This window comes from Topomyia yanbarensis, chromosome 3, assembly GCF_030247195.1.
Source record: "Topomyia yanbarensis strain Yona2022 chromosome 3, ASM3024719v1, whole genome shotgun sequence".
NCBI lineage: Eukaryota > Metazoa > Arthropoda > Insecta > Diptera > Culicidae > Topomyia > Topomyia yanbarensis.
The window spans coordinates 413,309,607-413,331,996 of record NC_080672.1 but is presented as its reverse complement, the minus strand read 5'-3'; the positions used below and the strand labels follow the sequence as shown (position 1 = coordinate 413,331,996).

General features: G+C 37.7%; 2 protein-coding genes across 2 annotated transcripts in view; one reads left to right on the top strand and one right to left on the bottom strand.

Moving 5' to 3' along the window:
• LOC131686760 (uncharacterized peptidase C1-like protein F26E4.3) overlaps positions 1-22,390 on the top strand; it is a 205,449-nt gene that overhangs the window by 65,491 nt on the left and 117,568 nt on the right. The gene's annotated exons all lie outside the window — the stretch shown is intronic.
• Positions 16,793-19,990, bottom strand: LOC131688362 (uncharacterized protein K02A2.6-like). Its single transcript, XM_058972567.1, has 3 exons — positions 19,130-19,990; positions 18,418-19,041; positions 16,793-17,080 (listed from the first exon to the last, which is right to left on the bottom strand). The coding sequence occupies exons 1-3, from the start codon at positions 19,988-19,990 to the stop codon at positions 16,793-16,795; spliced, it is 1,773 nt and encodes a 590-aa protein (XP_058828550.1).

Genomic DNA, 22,390 nt, shown 5'->3' with positions numbered 1-22,390 from the left:
TTTTAAACTATTTTTTGCTATTATCAATCAAAGTTAACCATGAAGGTAACCCCAGGATTAGCTGGCGTCCAAAAGAGCGCAACCCTACTTTATTTCCAGATTTTTCGCTATACTTTGACGTTTCGGCCCTAACAGTCGTTCATGAAGGTTAGTGCCGCACCAATGCTTGCCATGTATGACTATGTCTTTACATTGAAAATTAATCGAGAAATATGGGATAAAAAGAAAAACGGCACACAGTGATCGGGAAATGACAAAACTTATCATATATTATTATATTTCATTTTAGAGTTATGATATCTAAGTTGCTGTATAACACAGATGCTTTATTTGATTCCTCAAACTAGTTCGAGATTCAGTCACTAGGATAACACTGTTATCATTTTTTCTAAATAGCTGGATAGAAACATGTTGTCTTCGAGAAAGTTGTAGGTCATATTATTATAAACATATCTTCTGAAGATGCAAACTTTATAGATCTATAAATTTCGAAATAGAGTGCTTTACTCGAAAATATAATTTTCATGGTAATTATTACCCTAATCATGCTAGTTTTTATCTCATTGTGTATCATTATTCAGAATATTTGTTCACAATATCTCGAAGAACATTCTTACAATTACTCGACCTGCAGCTTCGTCGTCATCTTTCAATCTAGTTCCTTTAAAAAGTTGATAACAACACCGCCCTAGTGACTGCATTTCGAACTAATATGCCATAACTCTAAAACGAAATATAAGGAAAGCAGGTACGAGTTGTGGATTACTCCTTTTCGGACGCCAGTTACCCACGGGATTACCACGCCCTCCTCTCCACGAATTTGGAAAATGCTCGTGAATTGAAAGTAGTACATGTAATGATATTATTTTTTGTAGACAACATGATGCAATGAACTACTAATAAAACAATGTTTTTTTCAAGACTAGCTTTTCCTAATTTCGAAAAAAAAGTCGGGGAGTTTTTGAGAACCAGTAACCTTCATTGTACTGAACGGAATTACATGATGTTAGCACTAATCAGTCGAAAAAATGGGTATCAATTTTGTGTTAATTTTTGAAATATACTTAATTTTTATAAATAAAGAAAATGCCAAAATTAGGAAATTCTTTCGAAAATGACTTGGAAAAAATGAAATGTCCCCTATTTCAGGCAGCGCCGTCAATATAGCGCATAAGAGACCCAATTGAATACTGGGAAGTTATGCATAGAATTCCCGGATGTTCGTTTGCTCTCATTCGTTGCTTAGGAATTGAACAAGCAACACATGGACTGGAACATGCGGATGCTAAAGAAAAATAATTTCGGCCCATTTAAACCGAGTAAATATTTTTCGAATGCCAGTACCGCATGCACCCGTTTCCTAGCTGTGGGCAATGTTTATTGGGCGCTCTCTTCACTGTGCACAGTGGTCGGAAACGCCAAAAACGTGAACTTAATTCACTAGAGGGCAAACCATCGAATATATTTACAGGGTGTCTTTGGAAGAATTGTTCGTATGAATATTTCCCACAATCTGATAACAATTGAAATTAGGCTACTATGATCGAACTAAAAAAAATAACTTTTTATACTGACGACGGAGAAAGTTGGTGTCTTCGACAAAGTTTTAGAAATGCTCATAGTGAAGAATATTGTTGAAAAACTTGAGCTTGTAGGACTAAAGGTTGTCTAGTTATAAGGCGTTTTCTATGGCAACCCCCTTAAATCTATTTTTTTAATATAACTTTTTTCATTGTGACTTTTCGTGCAAACTATGTTCAAGACAAATGTGTAGGTATCAAAACTACATAATATTGTCGAAGACTGTATGTAAAAGTACTCATTTGTTTCAAAGTTATTGAAGATTTTTACATTTTTTTACGCCAACTTCAACTACGTATAAGAAAGAAAGGTGCAAACCAAAATACACGAACACGCACTTTTTTCACTGTCTAAACTATGCACAATCAAGCTAAGAAGGTTTGGTGCGTGGTACTCTAGAACCCTATGAATAGGGTAAGCTCACTTTATCATGTTTTTTTATTTTTTCCATACAAAAATCAGCAACATAGTTTGCACGAAAAGTCACAATTCAAAAAAGTTATATTAAAAAAATAGATTTAAAGGGGTTGCCATAGAAAACGCCTTATAACTCGACAACCTTTAGTCCTACAAGCTCAAGTTTTTCAACAATATTCTTCACTATGACCAAAGCTTTTTCGAAGACGCCAACTTTCTCCGTCGTCAGTATAAAAAGTTATTTTTTTAGTTCGATCATAGTAAGCCATGCCTAATTTCAGTTGTTGTCAGATGGTGGGGAATATGCATACGAACAATTCTTCCAAAGACATCCTGTAAATATATTCGATGGTTTGGCCTCTAGTGAATTAAGTTCACGTTTTTGGCGTTTCCGACCACTGTGCTGTGTTGTGGAAGGTTGAACTTTGCACAGCAGGAACGAGTGTGTGCAAATTGAATGGATTCGAGAGGTCCAGTTAAATGGGATTTGCCATGTTCCTACTCGGTGATTTGGGTACGGGCAGACTTTACTGGATCTATGACTACTAATATGCGACTCATCCGAGAATCAATTCGAGAGTTTGGTGGGTTAGCTAATAGCGACGCCAATTAGATAAAATCGGGCGTTTTAACACAGGGTGAGAAAATGATTTAATCTGTTCAACTCCGTGCTAGGGGCCCCACTTGATTTTTTTTTCTTTTACCAAAAAAATAGCCCTTACTAGCGTTAATAAACCAGTTAGAGGTATGAGGATAGGATTTTTTTCGTTCTACTGTTATTTTATTTTCTGATGGTTGGAAAGTGACATACACAACGAACAAACAAACATCTGACCACAGCTCTTTCGTAATTGGTTCCCGCTAGGTTTATGCATCGAGCCACAAATCATGAACTAAATAAATTGTGAAATCAGTCGAAGACTGCTGTTCAAACCTGTCGTCGAATCGAAGCATCACCATTCTGAAGCTGCTGCAATTTATCAAAGGACCACTGCTTTTACTTTAGATATTCATGAATTGAACGAAGTATTCCAATTTTTGCTTCGAGAAATTTTAACTTAGACATTTCAAAGCAGAAAAATATGAAATTTGTTCATTTCATTAACGGATACACGAGGCCACGTATTTTTTTGATTCATTACAAGTTTGATTTCGTGTTTGTCGAGAACGTCAATATAGAAAGTCGAAGATATAGTTCGAACTTTTTCTATCGAAGACCAAGGCTTTGATTGATTAATCTAGTGATTTGTATTTGTAATCTGTAATGTGTTGTATCATGGAAAAATTATAACCGGTTGACGCCGATCATGTCAGAATCGCATTCATTAACAACAGATGAGCCTGAACAATTAGGGCAGAAATCAGCAGCATCCAACGATCTTCGAATCCAGCTTGTAATGTGACGGTTCATCCTGGGACGTCATTATAACACAGATAGCATAAGGGTGTGTGCATTGGACCGGAATCCCAAGGGTTGCACGTTGGAATCCTGCGTCTGGGGAGATTTCTTTTCACATAAATGCTTTTATTAAACTCACCATTTCGATCTGTTTTCCCGTTGCATACCACCAAAAAGTCTTAAATAAGGTATTGGCACTTACGTTAAGAACTAAAAAATGAATTATTTGGGAAATTATTTTTGTTCAGTTTTAGTATAATAATATGGCCAGGAACTGTAATACTGTAATACTCAATCGAGGCTCTTTGCCGAATCCTTTGCCGAGAAGCTAATGATAAATATTGTCTTCAGGAACACGTTGGACAATCTTGATAAACACTCTTCGACACCAGAAAGAGTTGACAACAGCTTAAAGCAACATATAATGTTGCTCCAGATGTGTATGATACGAGACTAAATTGGATCCACCATTCAAGTTGTCCATTTGCTACAACCAAAAAATTTTTGGCGACTGACTCTTTGCCACAGGGCGGCATAGATGCCTCTATCAAGAATTTCGGATTTTCGTACACTGATTTATTGGATATAATATGTTGCTCAAAATTTCCACAAATAAGAAAAATCTTAAAGGGAAATAACCCGATTGATTGTTCGTGATCCTGCTATCCAAAATACCAATTATTTTGACAATGGTGTAAAACGGGCAGCCTATAGCCTATGGAATGACAGTATAAGAAACCAATTCATTCTGAATGCAATTACAGATCCCGAACCGTTCAACCTGGAATTAGCACCAAACCCCTAACAATCAATCCATCGACATCCACCCTGTCCAAGCTCAAAGATCACGCCCGTGACCCTATTGTTTACTTTGAATCTAATTTCCCATAACTTCGCACAGAACCGTAAACCAAACAGTTTGCCACACAATCCCCTTATTCACATCAAACGCCACTTCTAGTCCACCCTTTCAATTGCGCCCACAACCACACACTCCACAATCTTAATAAGATTGATTAAGTCGGTAAACAGTGAGTGCCACAGGCTGTCCGAACTCGAATGCCTGCAGCGCCACCGTATGGTGAAATATAGGGTGAAACGGTTCATCCGATGTGTGATGAATGATGGTCGATGATGATGGGCAGTATGCTTATGTTTGGGTCTCGACAACGGGCTTCCGATCTGACATTTAATGAAGTGTTTATTTTGATTTGTGATCGCCCCAACCGACTGTCGCGCCGCACTTGCACGGCCATTTGGTCGGCAAAATGCGACGGCGTCGTCACTGTCGTCGCCGCCGCCGCGGTTGCTCTTTATGACCCGTTTTATGGCGGTGTGAACAACGTCAGCAATTCGCGTTTTGTGTATGTAATTTCAGATGCATTATGCTAATGGTTTGAAGGCAGAAACAGCAGAGCTCCGTTGAAATAAATTACTACATGTCGATTTGAGCCAAAAATGACAGGAAATCAGTGCAAAAGACAGTAATACTTGTCAATACGAAATACCTACTTCTCGATCTAAAATAGTATCGTCGCAGACAAAATCGCGATTTATTGCCCGGTCATCTGCAATCAAATGATCATAAATCAATTGTCGCAATCAATGGCGTCTGTTTACGATTTTATAACCTGAATATTATTCTAGCAAATTTAGCTCGTCGTCGACGGCGACATTACAGTGCTATGACACTTTCGATTAATTGCTTTCCGAAGGATGACGACAGAATATAAAATAAACTGGCTGTAATTGCATTTGAAAGTGGTACTCTGGTCATTATCGATAATCCGTAGCGGAACCTAATTTGGACAAAATCTATACTCGAAAATGAGTGGGTATATACAAATAACATTAACTACACATTCTGTTAAATCATTAAGTGTTAACTTTAAAGGCTGAATTTTTTATTTCGACTTAACCCTTTCATGCCCAACTTTTTTCTAGTGCATGTAGGGTTTCAAAACAATTTTTCCTTGAAGACGGTGGGATCAAGAAACACGAAAAGCCTATTTTCATAAAGATAGGTGCTTCCATGGCAGTGCTAGAAGCTGGTCAATTTTTACCTTCCAGCGCTCAATACAATTCTCCTAGAATAATTACAATAGTGGAAAACGTAGCCAACGACAGTCTAAATTGATAAGTTTTATCAGTTTTCAATAATATTTCACCATAACGAAGATATATGAAAAAATCATTTTCCGTCGTCAACGTGAACTGTCCCTGGCAGCACTGCACCATCAGAATCCAATCAAACTAATTGCAATAACTTCAGTTCCAGAGCTGATCCTTATAACTTTAATTACTCAAATTAAAGGCAATAATCACATTAATGAGCCTTACTTGTTTTTGTGAGCAAATCTCGCCTCAATCAAAAGTTATAGCTGTTTAAAAACGTTGTTGTCCACAAACAACATGGGCATGAATGGGTTAAAATGCTATCATTGGGATTGGGAAATTGAGACATAACCTAATAAATAAAAAGTGTGAATATCTTTCTTCGACTCCACTCCACCACCGGTCAAGGTCAAACACAGCCTGCTGTGCCGATCGATCGTTTCGTACAGTGAAGGCGATCGCTCACACACAGTGGAACTAATATAGTGTGAAATTTGCGAGTTTGTCACGCATCGATGATATGCGATAAAGATGAAATCCGAGCAAGCGGCGCTTGTGCGAGTGTAACAGTAATGCGAAATTCCTAACGATTCGCTGAGTTGCTGGTGTTGGCAAGGTGTACCTACTCGGATGTGGCCAATACAGGTTGGTTTTATCCACTAATACATGAATTTTATGGGCATGACTAGAGACGACTAATTTCTACAAATTAAAGAAAATAATATATTGAACTTTGTACATTTATACGGTGTTATATCTACGAATGAAGTAACAGACTTTCTTGGATTCTAAAACCATATTTACGAAACTCGTTAAAATTCAGTTTCTTTAACCCTTTTCCGCTCATGGTGTCTGTAGAGCGCCATAATTTTAAATAGCTAAAACTTTTTTTTTCGAAAAGATTTGTTCACAAAAAAGTAAGCTTGATAAATGGGGCTATCGCAATCACAGCTGTTAGTATTGTCAATTGAACCGAAATTATTTCAATTGAATTGATTGGATTCCAGTGCTGCCAAAGACAGTTTCAGTTAAAGGTGAAAAATGTATATTTAATATCACTTCGTTGTCTTGCAATATTACTAATAATATTAAAATTAATTATTATTAAAACTGATAAAGCTAATCAATTTTGACTGTCTTTGACTATCCTTTACATGCAAATGGAGTATTTCAAATGTTCTAGCGTAATTGTATGGAATATAAAAATTGTGCAGCTTGCAGCACTGTGAAAAAAGCACATACCTTGATCACAACAGGTTTTTCGTATTCCATGACCCCTTTAGTTCTAAGGAAAAATTGCTCTGGAACCATTTATACGGAAGACAAAAATTTGGCCAAGAAAGGGTTAAAATTAGGCTACGATTTTAAAAATTATAGGATTGTGTCAAATTCAGCTACTTTTAAAAACGAACATTTTTTTCGTGAATGAATTTCAATTAATAAATGAGTCGAGCATATCATACCATGGTAATACTGCTTAAGCTGGTTTTCGCTATTTCTGTAGTGGAAGGAAACATCGTACATATACCTAGAAAAAAATGGATAAAGTCATTAAATCGTAATATTTATTCGTATTTTTTTTAAAGTAGGTGTTTACCGAAATAAAATTCTGGGCAGTTTTAAACTACGATCAAAAATCAAAATAATTGAGAGTTTTTCCACAAATCTAATCCGATAAATATAATCTTTGAGCAAGAAGTCATTTTATTGGTCATGTTTTATTCTGGTAAGTGGAACACAACTAGATTTAGTTATCAAGCGATTAAAGATAATACTCAAATTCAATCAAAGATTGTTTTATCAGAAAAGAAAATGAAAATTAAATTACCAAATCCCAAGTATTTTTACGATCGTTTTGTCGGGATTTCGAAATTAACCCACAATGTAATATTTTGTCTAATTTAATTCCACTCTAAAGAGACCCGTCAGACAACCCAGAACTCTGAAGCCAGAGACAACCATAAATTCTAATGCCTGGGGCCATCGAGAATTTTTCAGTTTATTTTCAATCTTTCTTCGTGTAGGTAGCAGCCCAAAAAGCAATGATCAGAACATACAATTAGTCTATCTACTCATCTTAAACAGCACAAAAAATATTAATCGCTTAGCTATAACTATTAGATCGACATACAAGTTTACTACTTTGTTACTTACCCACTGTACAATCAGTAGTAGAGTAAAGCCATGTCAAGTGATCCTCGATTTTTTCGCAAAATCGCCGATCTTCATGAGGTATATTTTATTGTATAGGGATTATGGTGATTAGCTTTTGGTATAAATATTTCGTTATAATTCCTTTTTTTCTTTAAGATATTAACCCTTAAACTTTGTTGCATGATAAAATTGAAAATTTTATATCTCAAAAACTACTGAAGATAATTCAATGAATTTTTGCACATTTATGGAATGATATTTTCACTATCTTATAAAAATGTTTTTACTTTATAATTGTGTGAATAACGGTACTTTGCATCTATTTAAAATTTTCAATTGTATTTTTTCTTGTGTTCTTCACGCTAAAAATTTTCAAAACGTATGGCAAATTATGCGGCAATCTTTCACCTTTAATAATCTGTAATGATAATTTTTCATTTTTGTTCCTATCGAGAGTTATAGAGGATTTTGTAACAGTGCGCTCTTTCAACGCACGGCCCACCTTGATGCAGCCCGCGAGAACGTTCATATTGGCAACGTCGCACGTCGCTACAACAGAATGCTCATCGCGTGGGAAGTGTGCATCGCATGTCTAAAAGAAAGCATATCTCTCTATTGGCGCAAAAGGGCAAACTTTTCTATACGGATTATCGAAGCTGATTTTTTCCGGATATTTTGAGATGCGTTAAATTTTTTTGACCGAAGTGCACAACAAAAATTATAGTTGCTTAATATATTTTTATTATTATAATTTAACGTTACTAACAATTAACATCTTTAAAAACACTTTTGTTAGTCAAAATACATCTACGTTATATCCAACGTTATGCCAACAGCATTTTATTTCACGTTTTTTTTCACCGAGTGATATTACCTTTAAACAACGATGTGTCTTTTGAAAAAATTTTATATAAAATCTGTTGTTCAATCGCATCGATGTTGGGTTTTTTTATCACTATTGCTTCTGTTAATTCTGTTAATTGGTGGTTCTCTAAGTTCTGGTAAAATATTATTTACTTTATCGAATTTCAATTAATCATCTACGATCTTTATTTCAAAATCATCGTTACAGTTTTCCGCATGTACCTGTTGAGTTATCGAATATTCCAGTTCCATTACTTTGGCAAACACTATAAGAAGGAAAATTAAACGTGTAAATTTCCAATATAGACATGGGATGTAAAATTGAAAATTTAACGAAATTGTGTTTTGTTCATGTCCATTAGGGTGGGGCAAAATGATCGTTTTTTCAGCACAGCACTTTTTTGGTTCCTTTTGGGGTCCCAAACAACTGTGCAAAATTTGGGGTCGATTGGTGTTGACCCGGCGTAGCGCATTGCGTTTGAAATTTGTATGGAGATTAGTATGGGAAAACCTACATTTTTGCATTTTTAATTCTACAGACTACAACTTTTCCTTTAGTATGCAAACAAATATATAGAAGTGTAGTCCAGGATATGCTGAACAACTTTGCCGAAGGATGTATGGTGTTAAAATGTCTCTAAGCCAAGTTATAGCTCTTCAAAGTTCGATACATCGAATTAAATGCCAAAAATCATTTTTATTGCCAACACTGCCGGTGTACCAATGGTATTTCATATAGCATTCCAAAAAAACATTATATATTTTAGTTTTACCACATTGATATGTTTGGATGAATTATTCAAAAGCCTTAGCTCAATTTCATGAGCGTAGGTAGTTGAGCAATGGGGCGTAGTGAGAGGGGATGGGGGGAGGCTTTAATATGTAGAAATTCGAACTGAAATGTTGTCGAGTTGGAATGTTCAGATGAATTATTTCAAAACAATTACACAATGTCCTACGCATAATAGTAACGATGAAATAAAACATGCTGTATCCCTTTGCCTTGATTTTTATCAATAGAAGTTACAATGCAGACTGAATCAACTGATGTCGATTTGATATGTCAGAGGATTATTTTTCGGTTTAATAGGCATTATGATTTGATAGCATGCTCATTTCTATGCTGTTCGATCACGAGGCGTGAAGCTAATTTCTGGATTTCAACATGAAATCCACCAGATCCCTACAACAATTTTTGCTTCAGGTGATCGAACAGCATCGAAATGAGCATCCCATCAATCATAGTGCCTATTAAACTGAAACATAATCAATGCAATCCTCTGACATATCAACTGGACATCAATTGATTTAGTCTGTAACGTAACTTCTATTGATAAAAGTCAAGGCAAAGGGATACAGTATGTTTTATTTCATCGTTTCTATTATGCGTAGGACATTGTGTAATTGTTTTGAAATAATTCATCTGAACATTCCAACTCGACAACATTTCAGTTCGAATTTCTACATATTAAAGTCCCCCCCCCCCTCACTACGCCCCATTGCTCAACTACCTACGCTCATGAAATTGAGCTAAGGCTTTTGAATAATTCATCCAAACATATCAATGTGGTAAAACTAAAATATATAATGTTTTTTTGGAATGCTATATGAAATACCATTGGTACACCGGCAGTGTTGGCAATAAAAATGATTTTTGGCATTTAATTCGATGTATCGAACTTTGAAGAGCTATAACTTGGCTTAGAGACATTTTAACACCATACATCCTTCGGCAAAGTTGTTCAGCATATCCTGGACTACACTTCTATATATTTGTTTGCATACTAAAGGAAAAGTTGTAGTCTGTAGAATTAAAAATGCAAAAATGTAGGTTTTCCCATACTAATCTCCATACAAATTTCAAACGCAATGCGCTACGCCGGGTCAACACCAATCGACCCCAAATTTTGCACAGTTGTTTGGGACCCCAAAAGGAACCAAAAAAGTGCTGTGCTCGGTTGATGTGGCTATGATTACATTTTTCCATATAACAGTGCCCCACCCTAATGACCATATTTATTTTCGATGTATTTTTTGCGCCCATTACGACATATGCTACACATGTGTTGACCAATATAATTTCAAATTTATCACTCCACATTTAAATTTTTTAACGGAATACATCATTCGTGTGATCGACCCATATTTATAACATAAAACAATCGAATGTTTTTTTGAGCAAATATTGTCTATCTTGAGATAATATAGCATTTCGTCGAGTTTATCTCTATATGGGAAACACTCAAGTGCGATCGAAACAAAACAAACGTCAAAACGTTTTCTCACTCGCACTGATGCAAATCAAATGAGCGCGTAATTTAATGCACGACCCCATGGCGCATGGCTGAAAAGTCGCAATTTAAATTTAAGAAAAGATTCGCAATATACCGTGCTACCTCTCAGACAGAACCAACTGAAAATACAACGTGGTGAAGTATGTCAATTTGCGAAAAATATGTCAACGCAGGTTAAAACATTGCTAAACTTTGCTCAGCGGCTGGCAACATCCGAGCGCGCTTGTCCGAGGTATTGAGTGACAGAAAATTAAATAACTCCTGAACAATATAATAACGCTAAAGAGCATGCAAATTACTCAGAAAACATTCACTTTCAATTATTCATAAAGAAAAGCTGGTCTTTTTGCTTTAATTTCAGAGATGCCAATTTTGAACATGAGATACGCTCCTTCAAAGCGATGCGCATTAGGACGTTGCGACGTGCGGCGTTGCCAATATGTACGTTCTCACGGGTTGCATCAAAGTGGGCCGTGCGTTGAAAGAGCGCACTGTTACAAAATCCTCTATAACTCTCGATAAGAACAAAAATGAAAAATTATCATTACAGATTATTAAAGGTGAAAGATTGCCGCATAATTTGCCATACGTTTTGAAAATTTTTAGCGTGAAGAACACAAGAAAAAATACAATTGAAAATTTTAAATAGATGCAAAGTACCGTTATTCACACAATTATAAAGTAAAAACATTTTTATAAGATAGTGAAAATATCATTCCATAAATGTGCAAAAATTCATTGAATTATCTTCAGTAGTTTTTGAGATATAAAATTTTCAATTTTATCATGCAACAAAGTTTAAGGGTTAATATCTTAAAGAAAAAAAGGAATTATAACGAAATATTTATACCAAAAGCTAATTACCATAATCCCTATACAATAAAATATAACTCATGAAGATCGGCGATTTTTCGAAAAATTCGAGGATCACTTGACATGGCTTTACTCAGTAGTAAAGTAGTAGTGTAAAGTGATATGAATGAGCCACACTGGAAAATTTACTGGAAAACACAATTTCCATTAACTTCAAGAAAACTACATTGCACAAGATAAGACAGTTACTAAAAGTGAAAATGGAGCTTAACCTTAAGAAAACGTTACAACTTACCTGTACATATGGATAACGATGAAATTGAAGTCCGTCTACGCGACCTAGCATTGTGCACTTTATTAGACCGCATTAAAAAATTCATGTCGCAATACGGAGAAGTGAAATCAGTTACGAGGAAAACTCAAATAACCTTTTATCCTGGCGTTACCGACGACGTTGGGTTGGTGGGAATGCGACTAATCTAACCTCACATTTGAAACCAAACACACATTTGGAACACATTAATTAAAAGCAAATAATGCACCTACCCTGGTGAGATCCTAATGAAGCCAATCAATTATCACGGGATGCCACGCGCTTAAGCTGCAGCGATAAATCAACCTAATATAATCAACACCATCAAACAGCGCTGTAAAACACAATCTAATGGCCTACTATCAACTGATGCAAAGGTTAGACCAAATAGGGTTCGCGTTGTTCGGTCTGACCTAAAACAAGCAAACGCGATTGCTTCCGATAAGCTCTTCACTATGGAGTACCGCGTATATGTTCCATCACGGGACATGGAGATTGACGGTGTGACCACCAAGTTGAGTCTGACCGTCGAAGGCTTGCCGAAGCACGCAGTTGCAAGGACTCCTCGCTTGAGACAGTGAAAATACTTGAATGCGAGCAATTGCGTTCGGTATCGTTCGTAGATGGGATGAAGTTGCCCCATCAGACTTTGATACAAGCTAATTTCACCGGGTCTACTCTGCCTAGCCACGTCCTTATTGACAAGGTTTCTCTGTTGGTTTTTGTTCCACAGATTATGAACTGCTTTAAATGTGTAAAGTTGGGTTATGCGGTGACAATAAAGCACGGTGCGGTATCTGCGGAGAGTATCCACATGATCTCTCGATGTTTTCCTGGGTACAAATTGCGCGGGGATAAAATCAAGCAATATTTTTAAAAACGCTCTTGGCGCTCCTATGCAGAAATGCTTAAAATAACTACGCTTGTGTCACTTGCCAATTGGTTATTGAATATTTTGAAAGGCTTGTCGAGTTTCGACCACAAACCGGATTTATGGCAGAATAGTTCAATCGCATGGCGCAAGATATTAATCCTTCTACGTCTACTTCCATCCGTGTTAATCTTCCAGATACGCCTCATTCCACTGTGTTCTTCGACATGTTCATGAAAGATGAGACTAGTGGAATCCCGGATCATCTACGTTCGCGAGAGATCCCAAAACTTTTTTGGAAAATTATTATAAACTCGTTAACAGCGAGAAAATGTTCTTCACTGATGGATCGCGTATCGCTTAATGATCCTTCTGCATCGTAGAACTAGCTGCAATTCAGCTGCAATGAAGGGTCCTATTTTTCTTGGGAATCTTACGGAAATATATAAATTTACCATGGTATAGCTTCTTGCTCATTCTTCAATTTTGGGAAACGAGAGTGCGGATTCTCGCCAAATTGGGCGAATTAGTGATATTTTCGAAAGACCTATCGCTTTCCATAAGTTTATCAGTACATCTCGTCAGAGAACGATCAATAATTGGATGGAATGGAATAATAAAGAACTGGGGCGGTGGTTACATTCGATTATTCTTAAGGTATCGACGAAAGCAGCGTTTAAGGTATTCGATGTAAGTCGGGATTATATTCGCATGATGTCCAGGCTCACGTCCGTGTACATTCGACGCTCATCTCTTTCGTATTAGGCTTACTGAGAGTAATCTTTGTGTTTGTGGCGAGGGTTACCAAACCATCGAGCACGTTGTTTGGTCGTGTGCTAGGCCCCTTTTAGAAGATTCACTACGGGCCCGAGAAAGACCACCTAACGTGCCAATTTGTGGCATCTTGGCAAGCCGAGACCTTGTTGTAGATCTACCTTTTTTTTGAAAACCATAAATATACAAGTTTGATTCTTTTTCTTTCTTTTAATCATTGTCCATCCTCTATCCCCTGTTCCAGATACTATGCTATTCTGATATTGAAGGAATTAAGCCATAAGTGACTATCTCCCTGAGTTTAATGAAAAAATAACTGGCTCCCTAGTTTTAAGTATTTTTTTTTAAATTTATTTACCTTAGCAAAATTAACTTTATTTAAATTTTACCTTTACCTTTACCTTTACCTAATTTTACCTTTAAATTTAAAAACCTTTAAAAAATTCTCATTCTCAAAATACCAAACTGTAATTCCCACAATTTTAATTAAATTGGAACGTAAATACCCCGGCACCTCAAAGCTAATGCACGTACTGTGTCTAATAAACTATCTAAATAAAAAACGGATTCATTTCAAAGAGATCTGTCTGCTGCATTCGATAAAATTAATCGCAAAAGCGCAATAGTGAAACTCAAGCATCTGGGTTTACACGTAAAGTTCCTCGACTGACTAAACTCGTGCCTCTTTGGTTTTGAAATATAAGTGAAAATAAGAGATACTATCCCTGAAACAATTACCGTTAACTCTTAAGTATCACAAGGAAGTCACCTTGGACCTCTCCTATTTCTGATATATATTAATCATGCCAATCTGTCTTTCTGTGATCACAAGTCGTTTCCAATGCATCCAAACCGCTTGGTTTCATATTCCGAATGCATAAATCATTTAAAAACGTACATTGTTTAAACGCGTTAAATGTCGCACGGTCTTGAAGAGATCCAATATATCTTCCGAGTTATGAGCACCATTGCAACCTGGTTGGTCTTGAGCTGCTCAGTAATCGGCACGACGTCTCCAAAGTAACGTTCACAACCGACTTACTCCTGGAAAACACATACGCTCGCAGCCTCCTTAGTCAACTAAACATAAACATTAGACACAGAACAGACGCCGAACCTACTCTTTTCTCTTTATTCCCATTGCCACAGCCAAAACAAATCCTCTGGAGCGTAAATACATCTGTTTTTTTCACCCTCAAACTGTAAGCGAAAAGAAAGAGGTGGGTGGGAATGTAAGGTGTCGAGAAAAGGGAATCTTTGTCAGTTTCGTAAACAGCAAATTGATACGTAACGAAATATTAACAGTGTCTTTTTTGTATGTGAGTTTACTATCGATTTTTTTCGAAAGCGTTGCGCTCGCCTTAAAATGAACGCGAATTGCTCGATGTAAGAAAAGGATAGAAAAGCGTGACGCGCATGGGCGCAAAGACAGAAAATATACGCGGCTGTTTTGGGGGTAGAACAAATTATACGTTCAATGAACCAATGGAAAGCTTGTGCAAAATTTTCAACCATTTTCTCACGCTGTTTGATTTTTTCAACTTCAACTGTTTTCCTTAAATGTCTATACCGGTATTTTTTAGCACTTGAATCGTAATTTAATATATGTATCGTTAATCTTATTGTTATTTCAATGTTGCATAGGGTGTGTAAATCTTATGGATATCTTTTGTGTAGCTGTAAGTAATTACATGCAATGTATCATTTGGATTTTGTGGTATCTGTCAGTACGAAAAGACAAGGAGGTTTTGTGTCTATTTGAGAAATAGAAAGATACACCAGAAAAAGAAGAAAATTATGGTGACTCATGATTTACTGGTCACAGTGTACACACAATTTTTATAAAAAAAATCTTTTAGTAATATAAGTAAATCGAGGTGTAGTAATTAACGCAGTATTATTCCCGATTTGTACTTATATTTTCCGCAGCCCGAGGCACTAATATTTGTCTGCACGTTTTCCTCGTTAAGCTCCCGTCTCATCTGTCAAATCTCACCTCGTGTGCACGCTTCTCTGGAAATACACAAAACATTAATATGAGATACCCAAAGCATTAAATGTAGGTAATAATGGGTGATACCCTACATCCCTACCTTCCTTTTAATGAATCTTTCAATAAGCAAAATAATGTTTAAGCCGCGAAGGCTCAGTCCTCATCCTTTTCGACCGGGATTCTGTGGAAACATTGACAGATTGAGCAGGTTCTATATTTTCTTCGCTTCCAGAGACTGTCCTGTTACGACCCTGGTCATCCAGTAAAGAGTCAGTCGCATCGTTACCATTTCGCGGAATTACTTTGAGGTGGGCTGCATTTCTACGGAACTGCTTGCCCGATGAAGTAGAGCGAATAGTTACATCGGTCCCGTCTTTCCTTAGCACATCGAACACCTCCGGTGAATAATCGGAATTCAATTTGTTGTCCTTCTTCGGCCTTTTTGCCAAAACTTGATCTCCAATACCAATGCTACTTGGCGTTGCGTGACGTCTCTTATCCGCATACTGTTTACCTTTCTCCTTCGCGACTGTATCCCTATCCTTAACCTCCTCATAATCAATCGCAGTGCTAGGAACTACTGGAAGTTTTGTACGCATCTTTCTACCAAACATCAATTCCATGGGTGCTTTGCCCGTCGTAGAATGAGCGGCAGCATGATACACCATCAAATACTTACAAAGCTCAGCCCGCCAGTCTTTTCCAAGCTCTTGTGCTATACGTAGTCTCTTTAAAATTGAACGGTTTTGTCGTTCAACCTCGACGTTCATTTGAGGCCAATACGGTATAGTATTTACTAGCTTTATTCCATATTCCGTACAAAATGCTCGAAACTCATCCGAGCTGAATTGGGGGCCGTTATCAGCACGAACTGTTTCCGGAACACCATATCGAGCAAATACGATTAAGAGCTCTCTAATGGTAGATTCTGTAGTAATACTGTTCATCTCAACCACCTCTAAATATCTACGAATTTTACAAATGATCTACGATTACTAACAGGTTTTCTCCTTCCGGCAGCGGGCCTAAAAAATCGATAGCGATTTGTTGCCAAGGCTGAGTAGGGAACACTTTTGGAACCATCGGTTCAGGTGGATTTGGAGCAGACACTAGAATACACCCACGGCAAGCTTTTACAAATTTTTCCACTTGACTGTCCATTTTTGGCCACCAAACATGCGTTCGCAAATGAGCCTTCATGATTCTAATCCCCTTCATGTGCCAACTGAACTACTCGACCTTGTAGTATTTCCGGTATAACGATGCGATCACCTCTGAGTAAAACATCGTCTACCCTACACAATTCCTTAAATGTGGATTTGAAAACTAACGGTAAATCATCGCTACATCCAGTTTCGAGGGCATCAAATATATCATTGATCTGTTCGTCGTCTCGACTGGCTCTTTTAATATCCTCCCACTTCAGCGCAATCGCGTTAACAGCAGTTGTTACAATCTCGTGTACCAATAGCTCCTCGGTTTCATCGAACGGCTTAGGTTGGAGAGTTGAAAGTCGCGACAGGACGTCGGCTATATTCAATTGACCAGATATGTATACAATTTTGTACTGAAAACTCTGAAGCCGAAGGACCCACCTTTCAATACGGGCACAAGGCCGCGAGATCGGTGTAAAAAGATAGGTTAGGGCCTTGCAATCAGTTAACAGATTGAAAGTTCTTCAAGTATGTTTGAAAACGTTCTACTCCCCATACTAAGGCCAAAGCTTCCTTTTCCGAATGGCAATACCTTTTTTCGGTATCGGTCAATGATTTAGAAGCAAATCCAATTACACGAGACTCGTTTTGATTGTTCGTCTGTATGAGAACTGCTCCCAGGGCATAAGGACTAGCATCTGCTATTAGTGAGGTTTCCTCTTCCAATCTATAAAATCCCAGACAACCTGCATTGGCTATTCTCGATTTTATCTCGAGAAAAGCTGATTCCTCAGGTTCTCCCCAACGAAACATTATTCCTTTCTGTGTTAATTTCCTAAGAGGCTCATCTATGAAAGCCAGGCATTGCATTTATCGCTCATATGAGTAAATGCGCCCGGATAGTTTGCTACTGCGACAATAAAAACTCACATTTTTACACGAAAAGTTATTGGCACTCACACAACTTCTCCGGATAAATACAACGTGTTATTTCTCCGGATAAATAAAACAGCCGGAGAATGAGTGAATGAGTTTATCACGGTATCCTTTTGGCGTTCCCTGCTTTGCTGTCGTTATTCCAAAACACGATAAAACAAGTCCATCATACTTCTTTGCCGCTTTTCTTTGTAATTAAGTGTATTTTTTGAAGTTTTTATTGATTTCCACGAAATTAAAATTTTATCACCTTCTCCGGTGAGAAGGAAAAAGTCAAATAAATTTTATCCGGAAAATCATTCTCACGCTATTTGTGGAGACGGAGAATTTTGCGACTCATCTTATCTCGGAAAAGTTGGACATCGGATAAGCTACTTCTCGCGTGAGTGAGAGAGAATTACAACCCCTGATGGCAGCTAAATTAGGTATGAATTTTCCCATGTAATTGGCTAAACCAAGAAATGATCTTACTTCGCTCTCGTTTTCAGGTGTTCTAAATTCCATTACTGCATCTCGTTTGGAGTCTGATAGAAGAATACCTTGTTGACTGATTTTGTACCCAAGAACGTCTAGTTGTGTTACATGAAATTTGCATTTATCTTGGTTCAAAACCACACTTCTCTTCTTAAATCTTAGCAGTACCTTAGTTGAACAGTATTTCAGTGTTTATTATTTATTTATTTATTTTTTTTTTTGACGATTGATAACAGAGAAATAAAAATAGGAACCGAAAGTATACCTTGTTCAAACGAGCATCATGTTCCTCATCGGTGCTTCCCTCGATCACCACGTCATCAAGGTACCAGTAACAACCCTCACAATCGGCGAGAATTTCGTCCCTTGCCCGCTGAAAAATCTCGGGCGCTGAAACCAATCCAAAGGGCAGGCGCTTAAAGCAGTATAACCCTCTATGAGTAATGAAAGTCATTACGTCTCGCGTTTCAACATCTAGCTCCAGCAGAAAGAATGCATCTTTAATATCCAAGACAGTCCAGATTTTACCCTTCCCAATTCTCATTAATATGTCTTCAATTATTGGCATCAGGTGTCGACCTCTGACCACCGCTTGGTTTACGCGTCGCAAATCTACACAGAGACGTATATCACCGTTTGTTTTCTTGGCCACCACCAGCGGTGATACCCACGTAACAGGTCCTTTCTTCGCTTCGATAATGTCCCTCTTCAGCAACTCGTCTAGCTTCTGATTAACAGCAGATTCCATAGGAATGGGAATACGACGCAAAGGTTGAAAACAGGGCGTGATCGCTGGATGCATTTTGATGTGCACTAGCATATCAACTAATTTAGAAAACGGTAGATTCCCATTATCCTTTTCCTTCACCTGATTCACTTCATTGCCAACCTTCAAAACAAGAAGTAGTATCGCCCAAGAGATTTCGTTGTCCGTTCGTTACTACGAAAAACTCCCCTTCAGCTGAACGGAATCCTACATTGACGACAGCCTTGAAAATACCCAAAATTTCCAATGGTATATCACTCCCGTACGCCTTCAATATGTTGGTGCTTCCTTTTACACATTGTTGAACATCGACTCTTTTCTCTTTGAGATAATTCCATGTTGTAACAGTGACAAGATTTGCATCCGATCCTGAATCGATGAAGATTTCCGTATCAATGCCTTCTATCTGACAGGTTATTATGTTTGTAGTGTTTCCAGTATAAAAAGTGTAGTAGTCTTTTCCTGAACAATCGGCCGGCTCCTCCTTTTCGGAATTTGTGTCGGTGACATCGCTCACAGCTCGGATTTTACTAGACATCTCAACAGTAGAATGTTTACGCTGCCGGCAAAACTTTGCAAAATGGTTTGGTCTCTGGCACTTGTGGCAAATTTGCCCTTTTGCCGGGCATGAAGGAGTATTGGAAATATGTCCGTATCGTCCACAAGCAAAACACATCCTGCTGTTCGCTTTGCTAGCCTCGTTCGAATCAGTAGAGCCAAATCGTTTGAGGAAACGACTCTGCTTGCGGAGCATTTTACCTCTGCCCTGCTCTTGAACCTTATGAACTTCCATCGTGTTGCTCTCCGTTCGCTGGTTTACGTTATTCAGCTCTTTCTCTTGGATTCGCAGTAATTCTCCTAAAACCTCTATCTCAGAGAGGGACTGATCACGCTCTAATATTCTCCGGCGAAGTTCCGAAGATGTACAACCTTCTACGATTACATCAATTAACATGGTTTCTTCCATTACCTGTTTCACCTCACTGGAGTATTTCTCCAAACCACAGTCCACTAACTGCTGTCGCAAACGTAGGACAAAATGCGCTAAACGCTCGGTAGCACCTTGCTTCATATTACGTTATTTTGTGCCTCTCGAGTACATCTTGTCGCCGGGATTTGAAATATGCGTCCAATCGCTCCACTGTTTTATCATACCACGGTTTGTCCAGTAGAATCAACGGAAACTCATCAGTTCCTTCTAGGCTTCTAAAAACCTTCTGCAGTTGTGGTCCACCTAAGTGTAACAAACTATGCGTGCAAGTTTTCTGGTCAGTGATTTCATACGAATCAAAGTAACACTGGAGAGACCATTTCCAGTCCTGCCACTCTTTGGCCAATTTCGAACTCTCGATTTGTTCGCATCTGAACATCGGTATAGGACGACTATCGTCCATCTGAAAAAAAAAACAGAATCGTAATCAGATCGATGCTTTCGAGACTGCGTAGAAATAGATGAATTATTTGCTCTACACTTTTCCGCAAATAATATTAATATTTGGGCGCTCTAGCAACAAACATTAACAGTCTTTTTTCACTATATTCAGTTCTCCAACTCTATTCAGGCACTCTAGCACTAAATAATGCAATTATGTATTGATGCCATTAAACCTGTTACCAGGCACTCTAGCACTAGGCAACGCAAAATTGAACTCTAGGCACTCTAGCACTAGCTGATTCAAACTTCTAGGCGCTCTTGTTCTAGACTTTTTCTGTGGTTGCGTGAATGCTCGACTTCCAGCATAAAGCATAACCTCATTTTTATCTGTTACGGGGCTCGCTATGCGCCCCGGATAGCTGCTAAAATAAAATACAAAATGTAATTTAGTCTCACATTTACCTCCAATCGTTCCACTTTTCTCCTCGTCGCCAATTGTAGTAATTAACGCAGTATTATTCCCGATTTGTACTTATATTTTCCGCAGCCCGAGGCACTAATATTTGTCTGCACGTTTTCCTCGTTAAGCTCCCGTCTCATCTGTCAAATCTCACCTCGTGTGCACTAGACTGCCCAGAAAAATAATGAATTTTTGAAAACTCAATCGGCCCTCCCCTGATTTGATTACTAGTTCCACCAGGAGTACTTGCACCAAATTTGAAGAAAATCGAACAAGTCTATCTACCGGACCAACGTGCCTGAAGTTTGTATGGGTTTTTTCGACAATATACATGGAGAAAACCCACTAACTCGCATTTTTGCCGCTAGATGGCACTGTATGCATCGTATTATCACTGTAAGTAAAGATAAGAAAGATAATTTAATTGTCTACAACTTTGTCGAAGACTGCTTGTCAATTCGGCTTTGTTAAAAGAAGTTATTAAACTTTTAACGAAGCGATGTCTGAGTCAGTTTTCTATGGGGCCTAGTTGTGCATGGTTGTGTATCAGTACTCGATTCCACGAACTATACATTTTTGTGAAATAGTCATTAGATTTAGCCTAATAGTTTGTTCAGAAGAATTGTAATAAATAATACGAGTCATGTTTTAGTTGAAAAATTTTAGTTCCACATTGTACCGCATAGAGGGCGCCAACACTAACTTTTCAACGGAAAGAGATAGAATATCGAAATGTTCGGAAGAATTATTGAAAAATGCCTGCTTTACAACTTTGTCGAAGACACCTTATATCTATCTCTTTCCGTTGAAAAGTTAGTGTTGGCGCCCTCTATGCGGTACAATGTGGAACTAAAATTTTCTAACCAAAACATGACTCGTATGATTTACTACAACTCTTCTGAACATACTATAGAGCTAAATCTAACGGTTATTTTACAAAAATGTTGAGTTCGTGGGAATCGAGTACTGATACACAACTATATGCACTGATAGGCCCTATAGAGAACTGACTCAGACATCACTTCATCAAAAGTTTAATAACTTCTTCTAACAAAGCCGGATTGACTAGCAGTCTTCGACAAAGTTGTAGACAATTAAGTTATCTTTCTTATTTTCACTTCCAGTGATAATACGATGCATACAGTGCCACCTAACGGCAAAAAGGCGAGTTAGTGGGTTTCCTCCATGTAAATTGTCCAAAAATCTCATACAAACTTCAGACACGTTGGTCCGGTAGCTAGACTTGTCCGATTCGCTTCAAATTTGGAACAAGTACTCCTTGTGGGACTAGGAATCGACTCAGGGGTGGGCCGATAGGGGTCATTTTTTTCCTGTCACTCTAGTGTGCACGCTTCTCTGGAAATACACAAAACATTAATATGAGATACCCAAAGCATTAAATGTAGGTAATAATAGGTGATACCCTATACGAGGGTTTTGGGTGCATAAACTTCTATAATATCGATGTTTGCGCTTGTAGATCTTAAAAACTATTCTACAGGGAGTTCTTGACTGACTATAGACATTTATATTACTACAAAACAAAAGATCACTGGTTACGAAAATATGGTTAATGACTCGTACTCCACGAGGTTTTTAGATGACCTAGAGCATCAGAATACTTATTAGAGATCTGG